At 36.0% G+C, this 17,541-nt stretch overlaps 1 protein-coding gene across 1 annotated transcript in view; it reads right to left on the bottom strand.

Annotated features, from left to right (window-relative positions):
• Positions 1 to 5,885, bottom strand: part of GPR179 (G protein-coupled receptor 179) — a 59,423-nt gene extending 53,538 nt beyond the window's left edge. Inside the window, exon 1 of the mRNA XM_087947339.1 lies at positions 4,686 to 5,885. Within this exon, the coding sequence (XP_087803465.1) occupies positions 4,686 to 5,563 (878 nt within the window). The 5' untranslated portion in view covers positions 5,564 to 5,885. The remainder of the gene's footprint in view (positions 1 to 4,685) is intronic.
• Positions 5,886 to 17,541: the final 11,656 nt, after the last annotated feature.

Here is a 17,541-nt window from a genome sequence, read left to right as displayed (position 1 = left end):
CTGGCTACTAGAAAGCTTTCAGGTATAACACAGGGTGCTGGTGATTACTTGAAGGCCCTTCATGATCTGAAACTAGGTTATTTCTGGAAATCTCACTCCCCAGTTGGATTTATCTTTCCGATTAGATTTGGCAGAAGAGACATGCTCTAAATCCTATCTCTGGTGGGACTCATGAAAAAGCCATATCTGTCACACAACTATGAGACACAATTCTCCTCCTCTCACTTAGTGACAACAATTTCAGGTTGAATTATTGTAGTAAACAAAGACCTGCCTGCATTTAATTTAGAATTCAATATGAAATACAAATTCTCCCTTTGAATCATAAAATGAGCAAACAAATTTTAGCCTACAGCATGTTGTATAGATCAGTCCATGACATATGTCTCTGTGTTATGTAAACTTATGCAATTGCATTAGAGTAACTGTATAAAATGGTAGTTGTTACCAATAGGTAAAAGTAAAAAAACATAGCCAATTTGTTTTTCTGAAGACAATTCATAATAACTGCATTATTAGTAGCATTACTGTTGCTTTGCTAAGTCCTGTCTTTCCAAATATAAATCCTATCAAAACTGTTTAGGATTGCATCAATAATCCTAAACTAAAAATACAGTTTGAAATAAAGTAACAATTTTTTAAAAAGCAGGGATTCTTTTCATAGGAAAGCTGATAGAATTAAAATTCAGAATACCTTTTTCTGAGGTGTTTGCCTTCTTTATCTCTCTCCTCATTTTGTTACTATAAAATCAGTCCTGAATAAAGGATCTTTAAAAAATACCATTTCACAAATAACAGTCTCCCCACCATCTGCTTCGCTGGGCTCTTATCTCCATAGGATAAGTGGGAAAAGAAATTGTTTTTAGCATTTGCCTATTTTTGGCATGGGATGGTTAGGGCTGGTATCATTTGTAGAGATCTTTTCAACCCTACCTAATTTGCAAATTATATGCATGACCACAAGAATGCAGCAGGTCTAATATATTAACTCATATTTATTTTAAATCTAGGATTAACCTGCTGATCATCCCAAACATGATCAAATTAATCATCCTACTGGCACCTGTCATTGCACAGTTGTGCTCTTCCTAATTTATTTGTTGAACAAATAACACAGTCTGTAAAGGCTCAGGGTGAGCAGGAGGGCAGAAAGTTAATACACGTTCTCCTGACCCTGTTTCTCAAAACAAGGCCTGATTACATACATTTCATTGAAAATAATAGCTCAGTTTCCCTGTTTTCCTGGAAGAATAATGTCTGCTTAACCATCTATTATCCTTGAGTATGGCATGTTATATAGTATGATTAAATTAATTAGTTTAAAGCAGTGACAGCTACAGATCATGATTATGGGACTCATGGATAGGAAAAACATGGCAAGCCAACCTACAACATGAATTAATATGTCACATTGAAGTAGTCAGTGTTTCATTGAGAGATGATAGATAGATAGATAGATAGATAGATAGATAGATAGATAGATAGATAGATAGATAGATACATGATAGATACATGATAGATAGACAGACAGATGATAGAATTATACACATATACACAACAAGCTTTTCCAAAAAAAAATAAGGAAATTCTATTGTACTTTTAATAAGCTTATCTGTTTTGAATTATTAGATAAGAAGGAGCATATGCAGCTTTGTAGTATCTTGGGGATTGCAAACATTCACACAAATACCTTGGAAACAGCAAAGTATTATGCAGTAGGTGTTGTATGTCTGGATTTTACAGCCCAAATCTTGTAGCCCTACTCATAACATTAGAATATCTACCTCAATATTAGTTATATTTATAATGACATATTGAATCTCCAATTAGCTAAACAGATTCTATTACATTGTCCTTATCCAGCCACTATGATTAGTGAATAATTCAGAATGTTTTTTAAATCTACAAAATAAAGTTAATTGAATAAACTGCAGTTCAGCTCACCATGACAATGTGATCTGAATTTAGAATGTTTTTTCATATAAATATATTTTCTCCCTCAGAACAACCTTAGGCCATTTGGGTGGAATCAGGGATGGGATTCAAATTTTTAACAACCGGCTTTGTGGGCGTGGCTTAGGTGGTAGACGTGGCTTGGTGGTCATGTGACTGGGTGGACAAGGTTTGGTGGTCATGTTATTGGCTGGGTGTGGCCAACTCAATATCCCTCACATCGAGGCTCGCATCTCCTCGCCTGGCCTCTCATGACTGTGGGGATGCTGCAACCATCGTAAGTGTGAAAAATGGTCATAAGTAACTTTTTTCAGTTCCATTGTAACTTTGAGTGGTTACTCCACACAAGCAAAGTGCCAGCAAAGGAAGGGAAAAAAACTCCAGAGAAGTTCCTGAGATAGGAAGTCTAGTCCTGCCAAGAATGAAATAAGGGTTAATGGAGAGGCGGTTTCTGTAAGCAACACCAGAAGGTTTCCTTCCTGCCTTCCTTACAGGATTAGGCCAGTAATTTCTTCTAACAATCGGTTTTCCAAACTGCTTAGAATGTTAACAACCGGTTCTAGCGAATGGGTGCGAACTGGTAGAATCCCACCCCTGGGTGGAATCAATACCTGTTTTTCCCACAGTATCCTGAAAGGCTATTTTGGGATATTATGAGAAATTAATAAATAAATGTAATTCAAGCAATTCAGTTATTTAAAGTGTCCAGCTGAAAACTATCTTTTAATAGATATTTACAGAAGACACTAGCAGTTATCTTTGTTGAACCATTGGCAGCTGTTTGAATATGTTAGTTGTTAGTGCAAGATTGAGGCCAGAATTAAACTATAGCTAACCCTACAGATTGTGATTGTAGACTTGAGCAGATCAGTTGCAAAGTAGGGACATTCATGCTGTTCTACAGGCTGTGAGATTACATCAGATAGTCCATTCTGGCCATTCTGGTAGCATTCTGTAATGAAAATCAACCCTTCAACATAAGATCTGCTTAAACTTCTAAATAGCTTTTCTGGACTGTTTCCAGTAGATTGGCAGAATCAGAAGAAATTTAGTTCTTATTTATGTGAAAGATGTAACTCATCTTTCTTTAACCTAAAGTAGCTTTGGAATATCCTCTTTAATTCTGAATCAAGGGGAAATGTACAGATTTCTTAATATGTACAAATACCCTTCTTAAAAGGTAGCACATGCTATAGACAATAGAGTGTGTTTCCTCAGCATATCATCGTCATCATCCCTCGACAGCCATTGTAATTTATATTTTTGTTATATTTTGGTATATAACAATTCAGAATCTAGCATTCAACACTAAATTGGTGGTTTCTAAGATATTTACTATTGAGATTGTGGACTTGAGACATTATCGGTTTTCTCCCTGACCTCCTGCATATCTAATTATAAAGAATTGATTATGCTTTTGATGAAACAACCAATGATAGACGCCACTTAAATCTATTGTGTGAATTTACCTTAGTTCTAATCCTATTTCTATCCTATCCAGTCAAGTAGCTATTGGTAAACTATGGGGTTAAATTAACCCTGTGCAAAGACTTAATAGATTAAAGAAGACTTAATAGATTAAAGAAGATCAGGTTTGTGGAGAATAATGAAGTAATAACAATGACAATGAAGTAGACTTGTGAAAAAGAATTTTACTTATTACTCCTAATATCTCTTCTAGGTAAGCAGTAAAGAAAGTGATATAAATACTGAAAGATGTTTTCCCCTTTGTTAATTTCAAATTATCAGTGGAATATAAATAAATAAAAACCTCTGTAGAATAGTACCTTGTGTGTGTGGAGGAAATGACATAAGTAGCCTCTGAAATCCTTTCTGATGAATACTACAGCCCATTCCATTTCTCTTGCATTCAGATTCTTCTTCTAGATAGGACTTTCATTTTTTTCTTCCAGCTAAGCTTTAGCAGCTTAGTTAAGACCCCAGCTTGTAAAGTACCTAACGGTATATTTACTTAATATAAAAATTTCTTATCAGTATGATTTTTAATATTCTTTAAAATAAGGAATAAATGCTCAAACTGCATAGAAGATATTTTTCTCCCTTCCAGGCCAGCCTCATAACCTGTGTGTAATGAATAGATTGAGATTCCAGACATTAAGATAGTATTTATTAGGAATTTATCCTGGAAGATGGATAAATTAAAATCTGCCTTTGAATATACACTGAATGCTTTCTCATTATGTTTAAGTATGACTCATTACTGCAACTGGGTGCTAAGACACCAGCTTTCCCCCTAGAAAAGTTGAATATATCCTTTCTATTTTAGAGATTATCCTAAACTATTCCAGCAGAAGGGCATAAAAACAAAGTACCTTACACATGCTTAGATAAATATATGTTATTGTTACTACTATTGTTACTTTTAATAGCAGGTTCTGAGATAGAGTTTAATTTTTTTTAAAGTTTGCAATATTTTTCTAAGCAGCTGTTTGCAAATCCCGATGAGCTTCTCAATAGAATATGCATTTTAGCAATAAATAGTGATGAATGTATTTAGTTTCTATGCATGATGGTAATAGTAGAATTCAGCCCCACTGAGAAAGGTATTGGATATTTTTCTCTCTCCACATTCTCCATCTAGCTTCTTCCCTCCCCAGTTCCCTAACAACTGTTTATATTACTAATGTGAGAAGAACCAGTGGTGGATCTCCTGTATCCTAGGTGGGTTTGGATCAAAATCTCACCCCTTATCACTATCCTCTTCCACTCACTTGAATTCTGGATTGAGGTCAGGCTTGAGGCCGTAGAATGAAGAGGAGAGTGTAACCATCCAGGAGGGCAAGAATTTTCCATCTTCACATTCCAGGAAAGGTGGTGACCACTTAATATAGCTCTGATCGATCACATAACTATCTCCTTGGCTCCATTTGGGGGTGTCTAGTGTCTTAAGGTCATTGCTGAGAATTCTCTTATAAAGCGGTGGAGTCCGTTGGAACCTAAAGTAATTGTACCACTCATTTTCCCAAGTCAGATTCCTTAGATTTTCTGAAAAGGCAGAAAGATCTTGAAGTAAGATCTCATTATTCCCCTTTGTGGCTTGAAGTATCAGCTGGGGCTTGGAAAACAAAGGATGAGCATCAAAAGTCAATATGGCTCGGTAAACTTGAGAATCCCCTTCTATAACACTTCTCACCAAGGCATGGTACCATTCTACATCTTCTTTCACACTGGATTCCCGGATGTCATTAGTCTGAAAGACCATATTGAGAAAATTGGTGGCATGGGTCAAGGTGTCCGTAACACTGCGTAGATAGGAATATAAGGTTGGTGGAGGGCGGGAGTCCTTCACTAAAGCCCTCATTTCAAATCTCTGGGTACAGTTGGCTTGTGAGAGACTCAGGGCATCTCCAGAGTACAGGAAGGCCATTGCTGCCTCCGATCCCTCAGGTTCAGCCTTATCCAAATTAAGAGTAGGCATCCAAGTGAAAGCTGAAACCAAAAAAGATGAAGATGAAGGCATCCACTCCTTCGTTTTGGGTGTCCTGGTTTTAGATGGAGCTGATTGTTGTTGTTGTTGGAAGATTTCAGCTGCTTGTAGGAGTTTGAGATGGAAGCACCAAATAAGAAATCCCAGAAGAGAAGTCTCCATGGTTTAGCAAAAGGTGTAGAAAAAGGTGTCATCCAGTTGAAATCATTTCAATCATGGGAAAGCCCTCTTGAGAACTCCTGATGAGTCTGATGGAAATGTTGAGATGCTCAGAAAGTAGAGGAATAAAGCCTTGAGAAGCAAAGAAGGAGCCAGTCAATCTGTAAAATGAATGTCCCCACAGAACGGTGTCACACTTGCTGAATAGTATCCTGCCTCCTTTGATAATTTACATGAGTTTTTCATTGTCTCCCACTCTCTATTTTTTTGCTGTCCCTTATATCTTCCCTCCCTGACTGGTGATGGAGCAGACGTCACCACAATATGAGCAGCTGCTGGCACTTCCCCCCCCCTCCTTTCCCTCCCTGACTACTATTATATGCATAGGATTTTAAATCTCTGCAGATCCTCACACACATCCACACACACAAACATACTAAGAGCTCAGTCAACAGCCTTATTTGCTAATGCTTGAAATGGAAACATCCTGTTTCGGGCCAGAAAGAGAGAAAGGGAGGGAGAGAGAGAAAGATGGGAAGAGAATAGAATCTGTCTCTCAGTCTATCTCTATCTCACTTTACTTCAATTAGGGAATCTGGGTCTGACAGTAATACAAGCAACCAAATCCTGCATGGAGTACCATGGCAACAGGAAATTTGTCTTCCCACCTCACCGTTCTCTTCCCTTCCTCTCCTTTCCCCTCCTTTATTTGTTTCCTTTCCATTCATCAGCTTGACTAACACCATGAGAGCGATATTCATTTATAAGGTCACATACTGCCTACTGATGTTCCTATAATGCTGCTAAACTTAATTAACCATTTAGGGACAAGGAATGTGGAAGAGAACAGGAGGAAGAGAAGGGGAACAAGGACCGAGACATTTCAAATGGATGCTGTATTCTATTGTTAACTACATACTGAAATCATTCAAGAATGTAGTCAGAAAATGAAGAGTGAAAAGAGCAATTCCAATGCGTGTGATACAGACAAATGAAGTCTAGTCTATATCAGAATTCAGTCCTAAAGAGACTTTCCAGTGCCACAGCTTAGTTTTGGACCAACTCACTTTTGGACTCATCAAAAACAATAGACAGATAGAGATAGATAGATAGATAGATAGATAGATAGATAGATAGATAGATAGATAGATAGATAGATAGATAGATAGATAGATAGATAGATATAGATGGATGGATGGATGGATGGATGGATAGATAGATAGATAGATAGATAGATAGATAGATAGATAGATAGATAGATAGATAGATAAATAATGACTACCCTTGTACATGGTTAATTTTCCATAGTGTATAATCATACTGTACTTTCCTTCAATCTTGTCACATGGAACCTTAATTACATTATTGGAGCACTATCTTGTTGTATTGCTTTTCATATGATTTTTAAAATTTGGAGCCAATGTACTTTAGTGTTATATTTATTGACATGTTACAATTGCTATAATTGATGAAAGTTATTTATTTTATATTCTTCAATAATTTATTTAATAACTGAAAAAAACGAAATAGTAATAATTCACAAAATAGCTGTTGGATTATAATTCAAACATCTTGTTTTGATAAATCAAAACACAAGAAACGTTGCTGACTCTATTTTGGTTGCTGTTGTCATATACGAGTAATTGGTAATAAGGGAAGACAACTTTTACCAGAGCAATAGCAGGCTCCAGCTTTGAATTTTAAAATCTAAGTGGTCCTAAATGGCTTAGTTCCAGTCTATCTGAGGGACTACTTCTTCCATTATGAATTATGCAGCAACTGAGATCTGCAGAAATCCTTTTGAAGATGTTGCTCTGCATCAGAGAGTCACTTCTGGAGCGTATCGGAGGACCTTCTCATTCTTCATTCAGTCCAATGTACTTCCCAAGGCACTGTTTGATCTTATTCTCTCAGCATTTTGAAGAATTATAAAGACTACATTCCTTTCACTAGGCATTTAACAATTAATCCACTTATTTACTTATTTTTACAAATTTGGTATTTTTTCTACTCCCCATTTTAATTAGTAATGATTGCCTTGAGGCCTTGCTTGAATGGAAAGATAGGTTGTAAATCAAATAAACAAATGAGCAAACACTGCCTATGTCATAAGAATAGGATTAAGGGCAAAGAATTTGGCAGCACTGAGTGGCAACAGAGAAACATACAAAGCAAATGGCTCAGACATGGAACAGTCAAGAAATACCCCAGAGACTAGCAATTAGTAAAGCAGCTGTGAAGGCCTTGGAAAAGATAATTCAGATGCTGTGATGTGTCTGAACATACAAAGAATAGTGCAAGCAACGGAATTCCCTGTAATACTCTATGGAAGTGAAAGTTGGACTTTGAAAAAGCAGGATAGGAAGAATGTGGATATATCTGGACTCCCAAGAATACCATGGACAGCCAAGAAAGCAAACAAATGGATCATTGAACAAACCAGCCCATTTTTTAATCTGAAAACACAAATGAGCAGTCTCAAATTAGCCTACTTTGGACAGATTATGCAAAGACCTAGCTCTCTGAAGAAGAGTCTAATGCTGGAAAAGATGGAAAGAAACACTAGAAGAGAATGACCACCAGCAGGGTGGATCGGCTCAGTTATATCAGCAATGAGTGCACCACTGGAAGATCTGGAGGGCCAGATCGGGGACAGATTGTCATGGAAAAAAATCTATCTGTGTGATCACTAAAGTCCACACCAACTTGATGGCACATAATCAATGAATGGATGAATGAATGAAAGGCTGTAACAAAGAGAATAAATTTTAAATCTCATTGAGCATGACAAGGGCATGTATCTTGATCCAGAATGTTATTTTGAATTCCCCACATTGCTGCTAGGTTTATTTATTTTATAGGCTGTGATTACATAATATGGTAAATTGTAATGACTATAAATGTCACCAGGTTACTTCATGCATAGCTCTCTAAATAAGATTCGTTGTTACTGTGTTGTGTACACCTAAAACGAATAACATTTTGGAGAACTACAAATTAGACATTGTACTCTATAACAGACCTTAGAGACAAATGTTTCCAGACCTCCAAGATGGATGGATGGATGGATGGATGGATGGATATATATATATGTGTGTGTGTTTTCTGAGGTTCTCGCGGGTATTTGTACATGGATCTTTGGTTATTCGGGTTTTCTCCCGCGTAAGATTGGAAGTATCTAGGCAACGCTTTCGATGAAGTCTCATTCATCATCTTCAGGCTTCTGTCTTCAGCTCTGTGCTTCTCAGAGTGATGTGAGCTTGCAGCTGCTTCTTCCTTTTAACTGCTATATATATTTATATATATAAATATATATATATATTTATTCTGAGGTTCTCGGTATTTGTATGTGGATCTTTGGTTATTCGGGTTTTCTCGCGTCAAAATTGGAGAGTATCTAGGCAGCGTTTGATGAAGTCTCATTCATCATCTTCAGGCTTGTGTCTTCAGCTCTGTGCTTCTCTCACATCACTCTGAGAAGCACAGAGCTGAAGACACAAGCCTGAAGATGATGAATGAGACTTCATCAAACGCTGCTCAGATACTTCCAATTTTACGCGGAGAAAACCCGAATAACCAAAGATCCATATTTATATATATATATATATATATATATATATATATATATATATATATATATATGTATATGTATATGTATATGTATATGTATATGTATATGTATATGTATATGTATATGTATATGTATATGTATATGTATATGTATGTTTGTTTTCTTAAGTTTTCGTGGGTACTTACATGTATGGTATTCAGCTTTGTTCGGGTATTTTCCCACATCATTATAGTTGTGCTATAAAAATTTAAATTTAAAACTGAAACGGCTGTGAAAGTCTGACTCACAGACGAACACCATACAGAAGCCTGATGATGGCAGATGAGATTCTGCCGAAACGTTGCTACAACTTTAAAAGCACAACTACAATGACGTGGGAAAATACCCGAACAAAGCTGAATACCATACATGTAAGTACTTGTGAAAACTTAAGAAAAAACACACACACACGTATGTATGTATGTAGATTTTCATGGGTACAGGTATGCAGGTCTTGGTGTGTTCAGGTCTTTTCCCGTGTAAGATTAAGAGTATCTTGGTGACGTTTTGGCGAGGTCCCACTCGCCATCTTCAGGCTGGTGCTTTCGGCTTCGTGCTTTGCTCACACAAGCACAGTGGGTAGCACAGTGTTACACTGGTTCACTTCCTTTTCCTGAGATCAATTCCAGTCAGTAGTGATTGGAAAGATTCCACCTTCAATCCCTCTTTTATGGATGCCTCAGAGTTTGGTGCTCTTCTCTATCTTATTTAACATCTAATGAAATTGAGCTCATTGGTCAGATGGGATTAAATATCATTGGTATGCTGATAAATTCTATGGAATAATATTCAATTGTACAACTCTGCCCCCTGGTGAATGCTGTGGGAGTCCTCTCCCTGGAGGCTGTGAGAGACTGAACAGGGACAGCAGGCTCCAACAGGACCCTGGCAAGACTTAGTGGCTTTGGGTTTGGGGGCCCTTTAGAATCATGCTTTCTGCTCTCAAGGAGCAGGTAATAATCATGGTTAGCAGGATCTTTGCACAATTTTGTACTGTGCAACAGGTGCACCTTTTCTTGGACCAAGAGCCCTACTCATGGTCACTCATGCCCTGGTCACTTCCTGGTTAGACTATCACAATGCACTTTACATGGGGTTATCCATGAGGAATGTGTGAAAACTTCAGTTATGTGTGTTTTAGATTAAATACCCTGTTTCTCCAACAATATGGCCTCCCCCAATAGGAAGTCCCAGCATGTTTTATAGGCATGAAATGAAATTAAGCCCCTCCCCCCAAATTAAGGCCTATATTAAAACATGCGAAATGGGGGGGAATGGGGGGGGGGGCTTGCCGTTAGGAAGTACTTTTGTTGCACACCCGGATATGATGCTGCCTGCGTTGACCCCAATATGAAGTGCCCCACCAACGCCGAGGTCAACAGCCAAGCCATCGCTGCCCGCCCGCCCGAAGATGCAAGGGGGGGGTGAATTAAGTCACCCCCGAAAAGACGGCCTAGCCATTTTTGGGGGGCTCAAAAAAAAAAAAAAAAGACCCGGCCTTATTATATGAGAAACACGGTACATAATACATTTTTTTGCTATGCAAGCTGCATAGTTTGTTTCTGGGTACAATTCAAAGTACTGGTGTTGATTTTAAAGTCCTGCATGGCATGGGATTGGGTTATTTAGGAACTGCCTCTTCACAATATCATCTACCCTTCCTTCCAGATCCAATAGAATGGGCATGTTATGGTTTCCATCCTCTAGGGAATTTCATTTGGTGTACCCTAGGTAACAGGTCTTTTCTGTCATGTTGCCTGCACTATGGAATCTTCTCACTTCAGATATGAAGTGTGCATCATCACTCCTGAGCTTTCAAAAGTCCTTCAAGATTTGGTTATGCCAGTAGGCCGGGGAACTCTAGGGAATAGATTAATTAGTAAGGGGTCTCCCTTACTGTTAATATTTATCTGTCTATCAGTTTCTTTTTTATCTTTTTACTTTGTTTTTAAAACTAATTATTATAATAATTTAATAATTATTTATATAATGGCTTTAGTTTAATAATTATTATATAATGGCTTTAGTTTAATAATTATTATATTATGGCTTTCGATAATGAATGTTTTATATTTCTATTTTTATTTATTGGATTGTTGTATGTTGCTCATAGTCACTTTCTGTTAGATGAGCAGCCATATACTTTTGATAACTAGCTAACTAAATACTGAACATACAGCTCATTAGCTCATGGCAAATTCAGCTATAACTCTAACTTGTAGTAAAAATGGATAATAGAAAAAAGAGATGGGGGCAGGAGGCAACATCTCTAAGGCAACTGAAATTTTCGCTTTTTCTGTATAAATGTCAATATCTCTCTTAAAGCTTATCTCCAGATTTATCTAAACATTCTGATCTCAGAAAATGAACTGCATTTAGTGAAATCCATCCCATTAACCTGAGACAGCTGCAGAACTAGTGGGCTAGGATTACTGCCTTCTCATCTGCAGTTTCATTTCTATTATATAAAGATTAATGATAATTATGCTAGGTATTTCACTGTTTACCCAAAAGCTACTGGCTTCTGCATTCCATTTGAAAAACAAAAACTTGTACACACACATTATTCCCATTATTCCTGTTTCCAGACTGCATGAGAACTGTCACAACCTACCACTTATTACTTGGTATGTGCTTTGGATGGGAATTACATTATCAAATTCCATTGTTTCTTGTTAAAAACATATTACACCTCAACCAAGTGTCAAACTCCAGTCAAAAGGGAAGTGTTATGATAGAAGTATTAAAATGCTTAAGTTTTTATTTGAATGAATGTGTTAAAAATAAAAATGTATAATAATAGTTTATCTCTTACATAGTAGATTCACACTATCTATCACACATTATTGCAGTAATCCTTATAACAACTTGGCAGATAGAGTAGGAAATTGTCTTTCTTCTGAGGATTATGTTTGTTTGGGGTGATTATCCAGGTTGCATATTTTTAAAGATGGGATTGAAGCCAGTCAGAGTCAGATTTTACTAAGTATTTTAACTGATAGGTTGCAAATGATTCTGACATATTTCCAAGGGATACATTGGCTTTACAGTAAGCTGTCTTGCTATAAAATATATATTGATATATGTAAAGTTCAATTCTGGCAAAACTTTATAGTAATTTTATTAAATGTTATAATTGCAACTGGACAATTATGAACAATGCAAATTAAAATTCCCAATTTCATAAACAAGTATAATTTTAGTAACTTATCATCTCTTAAATACAACAGATGATCTCTTCCCACATCCCATCTCTTCTCTATAAACAAATACATACAGATAGTCCTCAATTTGAGCCCAAAATTTCTGTTGATCAGCAAGACAGTTGTTAAGTGAGTTTTGCCCCCTTTTATGATTTTTCTTCCCACAGTTGTTAAGTGAATCATGCAATAGTTAAGTTAATAACATGATTATTAAGTGGCTTCTCCATTGACTTTGCTTATCAGAAGGTCACAAAAGGTGATCACATGACTTTGGAACTTTGCAATCATCATAACTACATGCCAGTTGACAAGCAAAGTCAATGGGGAAACCAGATTTACTTAACAATCGTGTTACTAACTCAACAACTGCAGTGATTCACTTAACAACTGTGACAAGAAGTGAGGCAAAACCCACTTAACAATTGTTTCATTTAGTAACAGAAATTTTGCTCTCAATTGTGGTTTTAAGTTGAGGACTGTCTGTATTTGCTCACACTAGACAGACAGAATCTTGCCAGATTAACCTATACTACTCTCATCCTAGTGGATTTTCCCTGGAAGATTCTAGGAATCACTATCCTAACTCTCTTCTTCTGCCTCTATTCCAGGTCCAAGCTGCTAGTCTCTTGTCTTGCCCTCATCCTTGGAATGTGCTCTCTTTTTCCTGGATAATTGCCACTTCACTGTACTCCATCTATAACACACACATACATGCAAACAGAAACAAAAAAAAACCCTACACACATACACAAATCTCCCGGTTTTATAGAATGTGAATAAGTGAAAGCCAGATTCTCTCAGAAAACAATGTCGGTTACTTGATCTAATCAGACATAATGTTCCAGCTATGACATCATATGTCTAGTTAGTAAGTCTTATAATATCATAATATTGAATTTCTTCCTATTTGAAAGGTTCAAATAAAGAAATTTATTTGAAACTGCTCCTATAGTTATTTATATAATGTTGTTACACTGTTATATAAAAAGAATTACAGCTAATCCTTGTTTAACAACAGCAATTGGGACTGAAATTGCTGTTGCTAAGCACAACAGAGTGGTAAAGTGCAATCTCCCATGACCATTTGTGACCAGAGTTTCCACAGTCTTGGCTGTTGTCATTAAGTGAGGATTGTAAGAAATGTTAAGCCAAGACTTCATGTCTTCCAAGACCATGGCTTCTGAATTCCTGATAGCTTCCTTGTTGATTTTGCTTAGGATAATCATGTGACTGCAAGATGCTGTGGAGGCTGGAACCCCAAGGGTCAATCATAGATACCACTGGTTCAGCATTGTTCAAAAGATAATTGAATGAGTAATCCTTAAATGAGAAGCACCTGTGTATGTAAGAGACTTTTTGGAAAAACAGAAAATTAATTCTATTTATTTAGGTATCTCATCATGGGATTAATTTACCAGAGGCTTTCAGAGGCACTGTTACACCATACAAAAAAGTAATAGTTACATCATCCTAAGAGCTGTCAGCTGGATTTTATTTTCTGTCCCATCCCTACAAATGAATTGTCTAGTTGGGAAACATTCATCCCAATTAGTCCCTGCAAAACACTTGTATGAGAGTCATTATTCTTGTCAATTTCTATTTTAACCTTATAAAAGACTAGATTTATAATAATAGCGGAAAGGGGTTATTTCTGCCAGTTTGCCAATAGTTCTGTCAAACTGTTTTCCACAATGGCCACTGCCCATTTGACTTTAGCAATCATTTCGTGACTTCCTAAAATACATGTCAAAATGTAGGTTTTGAGGTCAACGACCACTGGTAAAGGAGCAACAGTTACATCTTCAATTATTTTAGCAAAATATGGAAAGGATAGTGAAATAATGACAGAATCTTCAGCAGATGGCCGTTCAACCCATTTAAAAACCTTGAAGGAGTCCACAACCTTCCCAGCAATCTGTTCCATTATGAAAATATCTTCTGGGACTTCCTGCTTAATATTTAGTTGAAATTCTTTTTATTTTCATTTTATGCCATTGGTTCAGATCCTATCTTCTGGATTAACCCAAAATAAAATATTTTCAAGTGTTACATCATATTTTACTTGTATAGTTGTATTTTATCATATAGTTGTATTTAATCGTATTTTAAGCATTTAATCACAAGCTGGCCAAATATAGTATTCAGCTTTGTTCGGGTATTTTCCCACGTCATTATAGTTGTGCTTTTAAAGTTGTAGCAACGTTTTGGCAGAATCTCATCTGCCATCATCAGGCTTCTGTATTGTGTTCGTCTGTGAGTCAGACTTTCACAGCCATTTCTGTTTTAAATTTGGTGCTAGCCTATGCTGTGCCAGAATGGTTTTTTCTTCATCCTGATTGGTTGAGAGTCTTGGTCTGTGTTTATTGGTCTTGGAGTTTGCTGTGTTCTGCTTGATTGGTGTTTCTAATATCTTCTGCCTCTTTTGTAGCTTTTTTTTTTGTCTTGATTGGCTGGCAACATTGTGTTTCCTGTATGGGAGGCTTTTGGTGTGGCTTGGCTCCGAGTAAACGGACGGCTATCATTTATTAGGAAGCTAGGTTTCATCTGGGTGCCTGGTTGGGGTGTGTTTGAGCTGGAGGTATCAGGGGGAGTCTGTTTGTGCCCAGGTGTTTGCCTGGCTTGTGGTGTGGATATTTTTTTGTTTGAGAGTGCAGGCTTCCAGATAATTGACAGTCTGGTGGAGTCATCTCTTCTATTCATGCTTTCAGGTCTTTTTTCTTTTTTCTTTTTTTTTGATTTTTTTTTTATTGTTTTAACAACAAACAAAAACACATAAAACATAAGACATAAAACATAGAAGCATCATCATCCTTCATAAATTTACAAACAGTGTATCGGTTGGTTTACCACCTTTTTTTGTGCATCCATTTCATAGTCTCCATTGTAGTTGTGTTACAAAATAGCTCATATTATCAATCAACAATTATATAGCTTGATATCATTATTAAACAATCATTTGACTATAATTTTATTAATTCATACTTTAACGAGATAACTATGGTTTACTTAATTTATTTTATAGCAAATCATAAAGTCATACCAAGTCTATCTTAATAAAATTTTGTAAAGATACTATCAAAGAAAAAGAAAAAAGTTTATATTCATTATTTCCTAAGTTTCTAAATATTCTATTATTATATTTTATTATCTAACCATTGATAGAAAAGGTCCCAAACTTCATAGAATTGTTTATCTTCTTGTTCTCTAATTTCAAATGTCAATCTACTCATTTCAGCACATTCCAATATTTTCTTGATAATTTCTTCCTCTGATGGTATTTTCTCACTCTTCCAATTTTTAGCAAATACAATCCTAGCCGCTGTTAATACATTTACAATCAAATACTTCAAATTTTTATTATATGTATCAGGTAAGATTCCCAATAAAAAGATCTCTGGTTTCAAATCTATATGTTTCTTTGTCATTTTTTCCAACCATATGTGAATTCTAGTCCAATATTTTCTAGCGTCCTCACAAGTCCACCACATATGGTAATATGAGCCAGGTATCTGATGACATTTCCAACATTTTTCAGATTTATTCTTGAACATTCTTGCTATTCTTGTCGGGGAAAGTGCCACCTGTAAAACATCTTATACAAATTTTCTTTATATGCTGTTGACATTGTCATTTTATAATTTTGAGACCACAATTTTTGCCATTTCTCTAAATCAATCCCATATCCAAAATTCTTCCCCAAGCAATCATTGTTTCTTTAACTTGTTCTTCCTCTAATTTAATTTCCAGCAAATAACTATATAATTTTTTTAATCACTTTTTCATCAGTACCTGTCAAAATCCTATCTAGGTCAGTCAATTTATCATAAAATCCCTCTGTTTTAGAATCTTTAAGATACCTTGAATGTATTTGTGCATATGAAAACCAATTCATCTTTATACCTTGTTCTTCTAGATTTTGCATCGTTTTAAGTTCACCCTTTTCATCCAATATTTCCCCATATCTAACTGTTTGTTCCTTCTTATATATTATAGGATAAGAAAAAGCTTCAATAGTTGATAACCAAACTGGGATTTTCAAATAGCATTGTTTCTTAATTTTCTCCCAATTCAACCATAAAGACTCCCGTATATAATGCCTTCTAAAATAACCCTGTGATTTAGTTCCCTTATACCACAGAAAAGCATGCCAGCCCAATAGTAAATCATGTCCTTCTAATGTCAACAATCTAGTCTTTCTTAATGTTATCCATTCTTTAACCCACATTAAATTTGCAGCTTGGTAATACAACTCCCAATTAGGAAGGCCAAATCCTCCTCTGATTCTAGCGTCTTGTAAAAGTTTTAATTTTATTCTCGCTTTCTTGCCTTGCCATATATACTTCAACACAATTTTATTTAATTCTTCAAAGTAGTCTTTGCCAAGCCTAATTGGTATTGTTTGAAACAAATATAAAATTCTGGGTAAAATATTCATCTTGATTGTTGAAATTCTACCTATCAATGACAATTGTAGATTTTCCCATTTCTTCAGATCAGATGCTATCTGCTGTTTAAGCTTAATATAGTTATTCTCTTTTAATGTAGTACATCTTGTACATCCCCAAGTATTTAACCTTGTTCGTAACTTGGATTTTCAATAAGTCTGCCAGTTCTTCTCTTTGTCTTAATAACATGTTCTTTGTCAGAATCTTTGTTTTATCTTTATTTATTTTCAAGCCAGCCATCTCACCATACATCTCTATCTTTTCCAATAGTTTTAAAGCTGTCTCTAGAGGATCTTCCAGAATAAATACCAGATCGTCCGCAAAGGCTTGCAATTTAAATTCTTCCCTTTTGACTTTCATTCCTTTTATATTTTGGTCCTCTCTGCTTTCAGGTCTTTTTTCAATCTCTATGGCTTCTCTGATAATTCTGTGGCTGGGGTTTTCTATAGTGGCTAGGGTTTTGGTGCCATTGAAGTTGATGCTATGACCTGTGGCTTTCATGTGTTGGACTAGTGAGGAAGTGTGTTCCAGCTTTTTTACTGCATTTTTGTGTTCATCTAGTTTGTCGAACACAATACAGAAGCCGGATGATGGCAGATGAGATTCTGCTGAAATGTTGCTACAACTTTAAAAGCACAACTATAATGACGTGGGAAAATACCCAAACAAAGCTGAATATCATACATATAAATACCTGCGAAAACTTAAGAAAACATATATAAA

Source organism: Notechis scutatus, chromosome Z (assembly GCF_049901735.1).
Source record: "Notechis scutatus isolate UNSWTSFEM ecotype Mainland chromosome Z, rNotScu1.2, whole genome shotgun sequence".
NCBI lineage: Eukaryota > Metazoa > Chordata > Lepidosauria > Squamata > Elapidae > Notechis > Notechis scutatus.
Note: the sequence above shows the minus strand (reverse complement) of the source record. Positions and strands in the feature narration are given on the sequence as shown.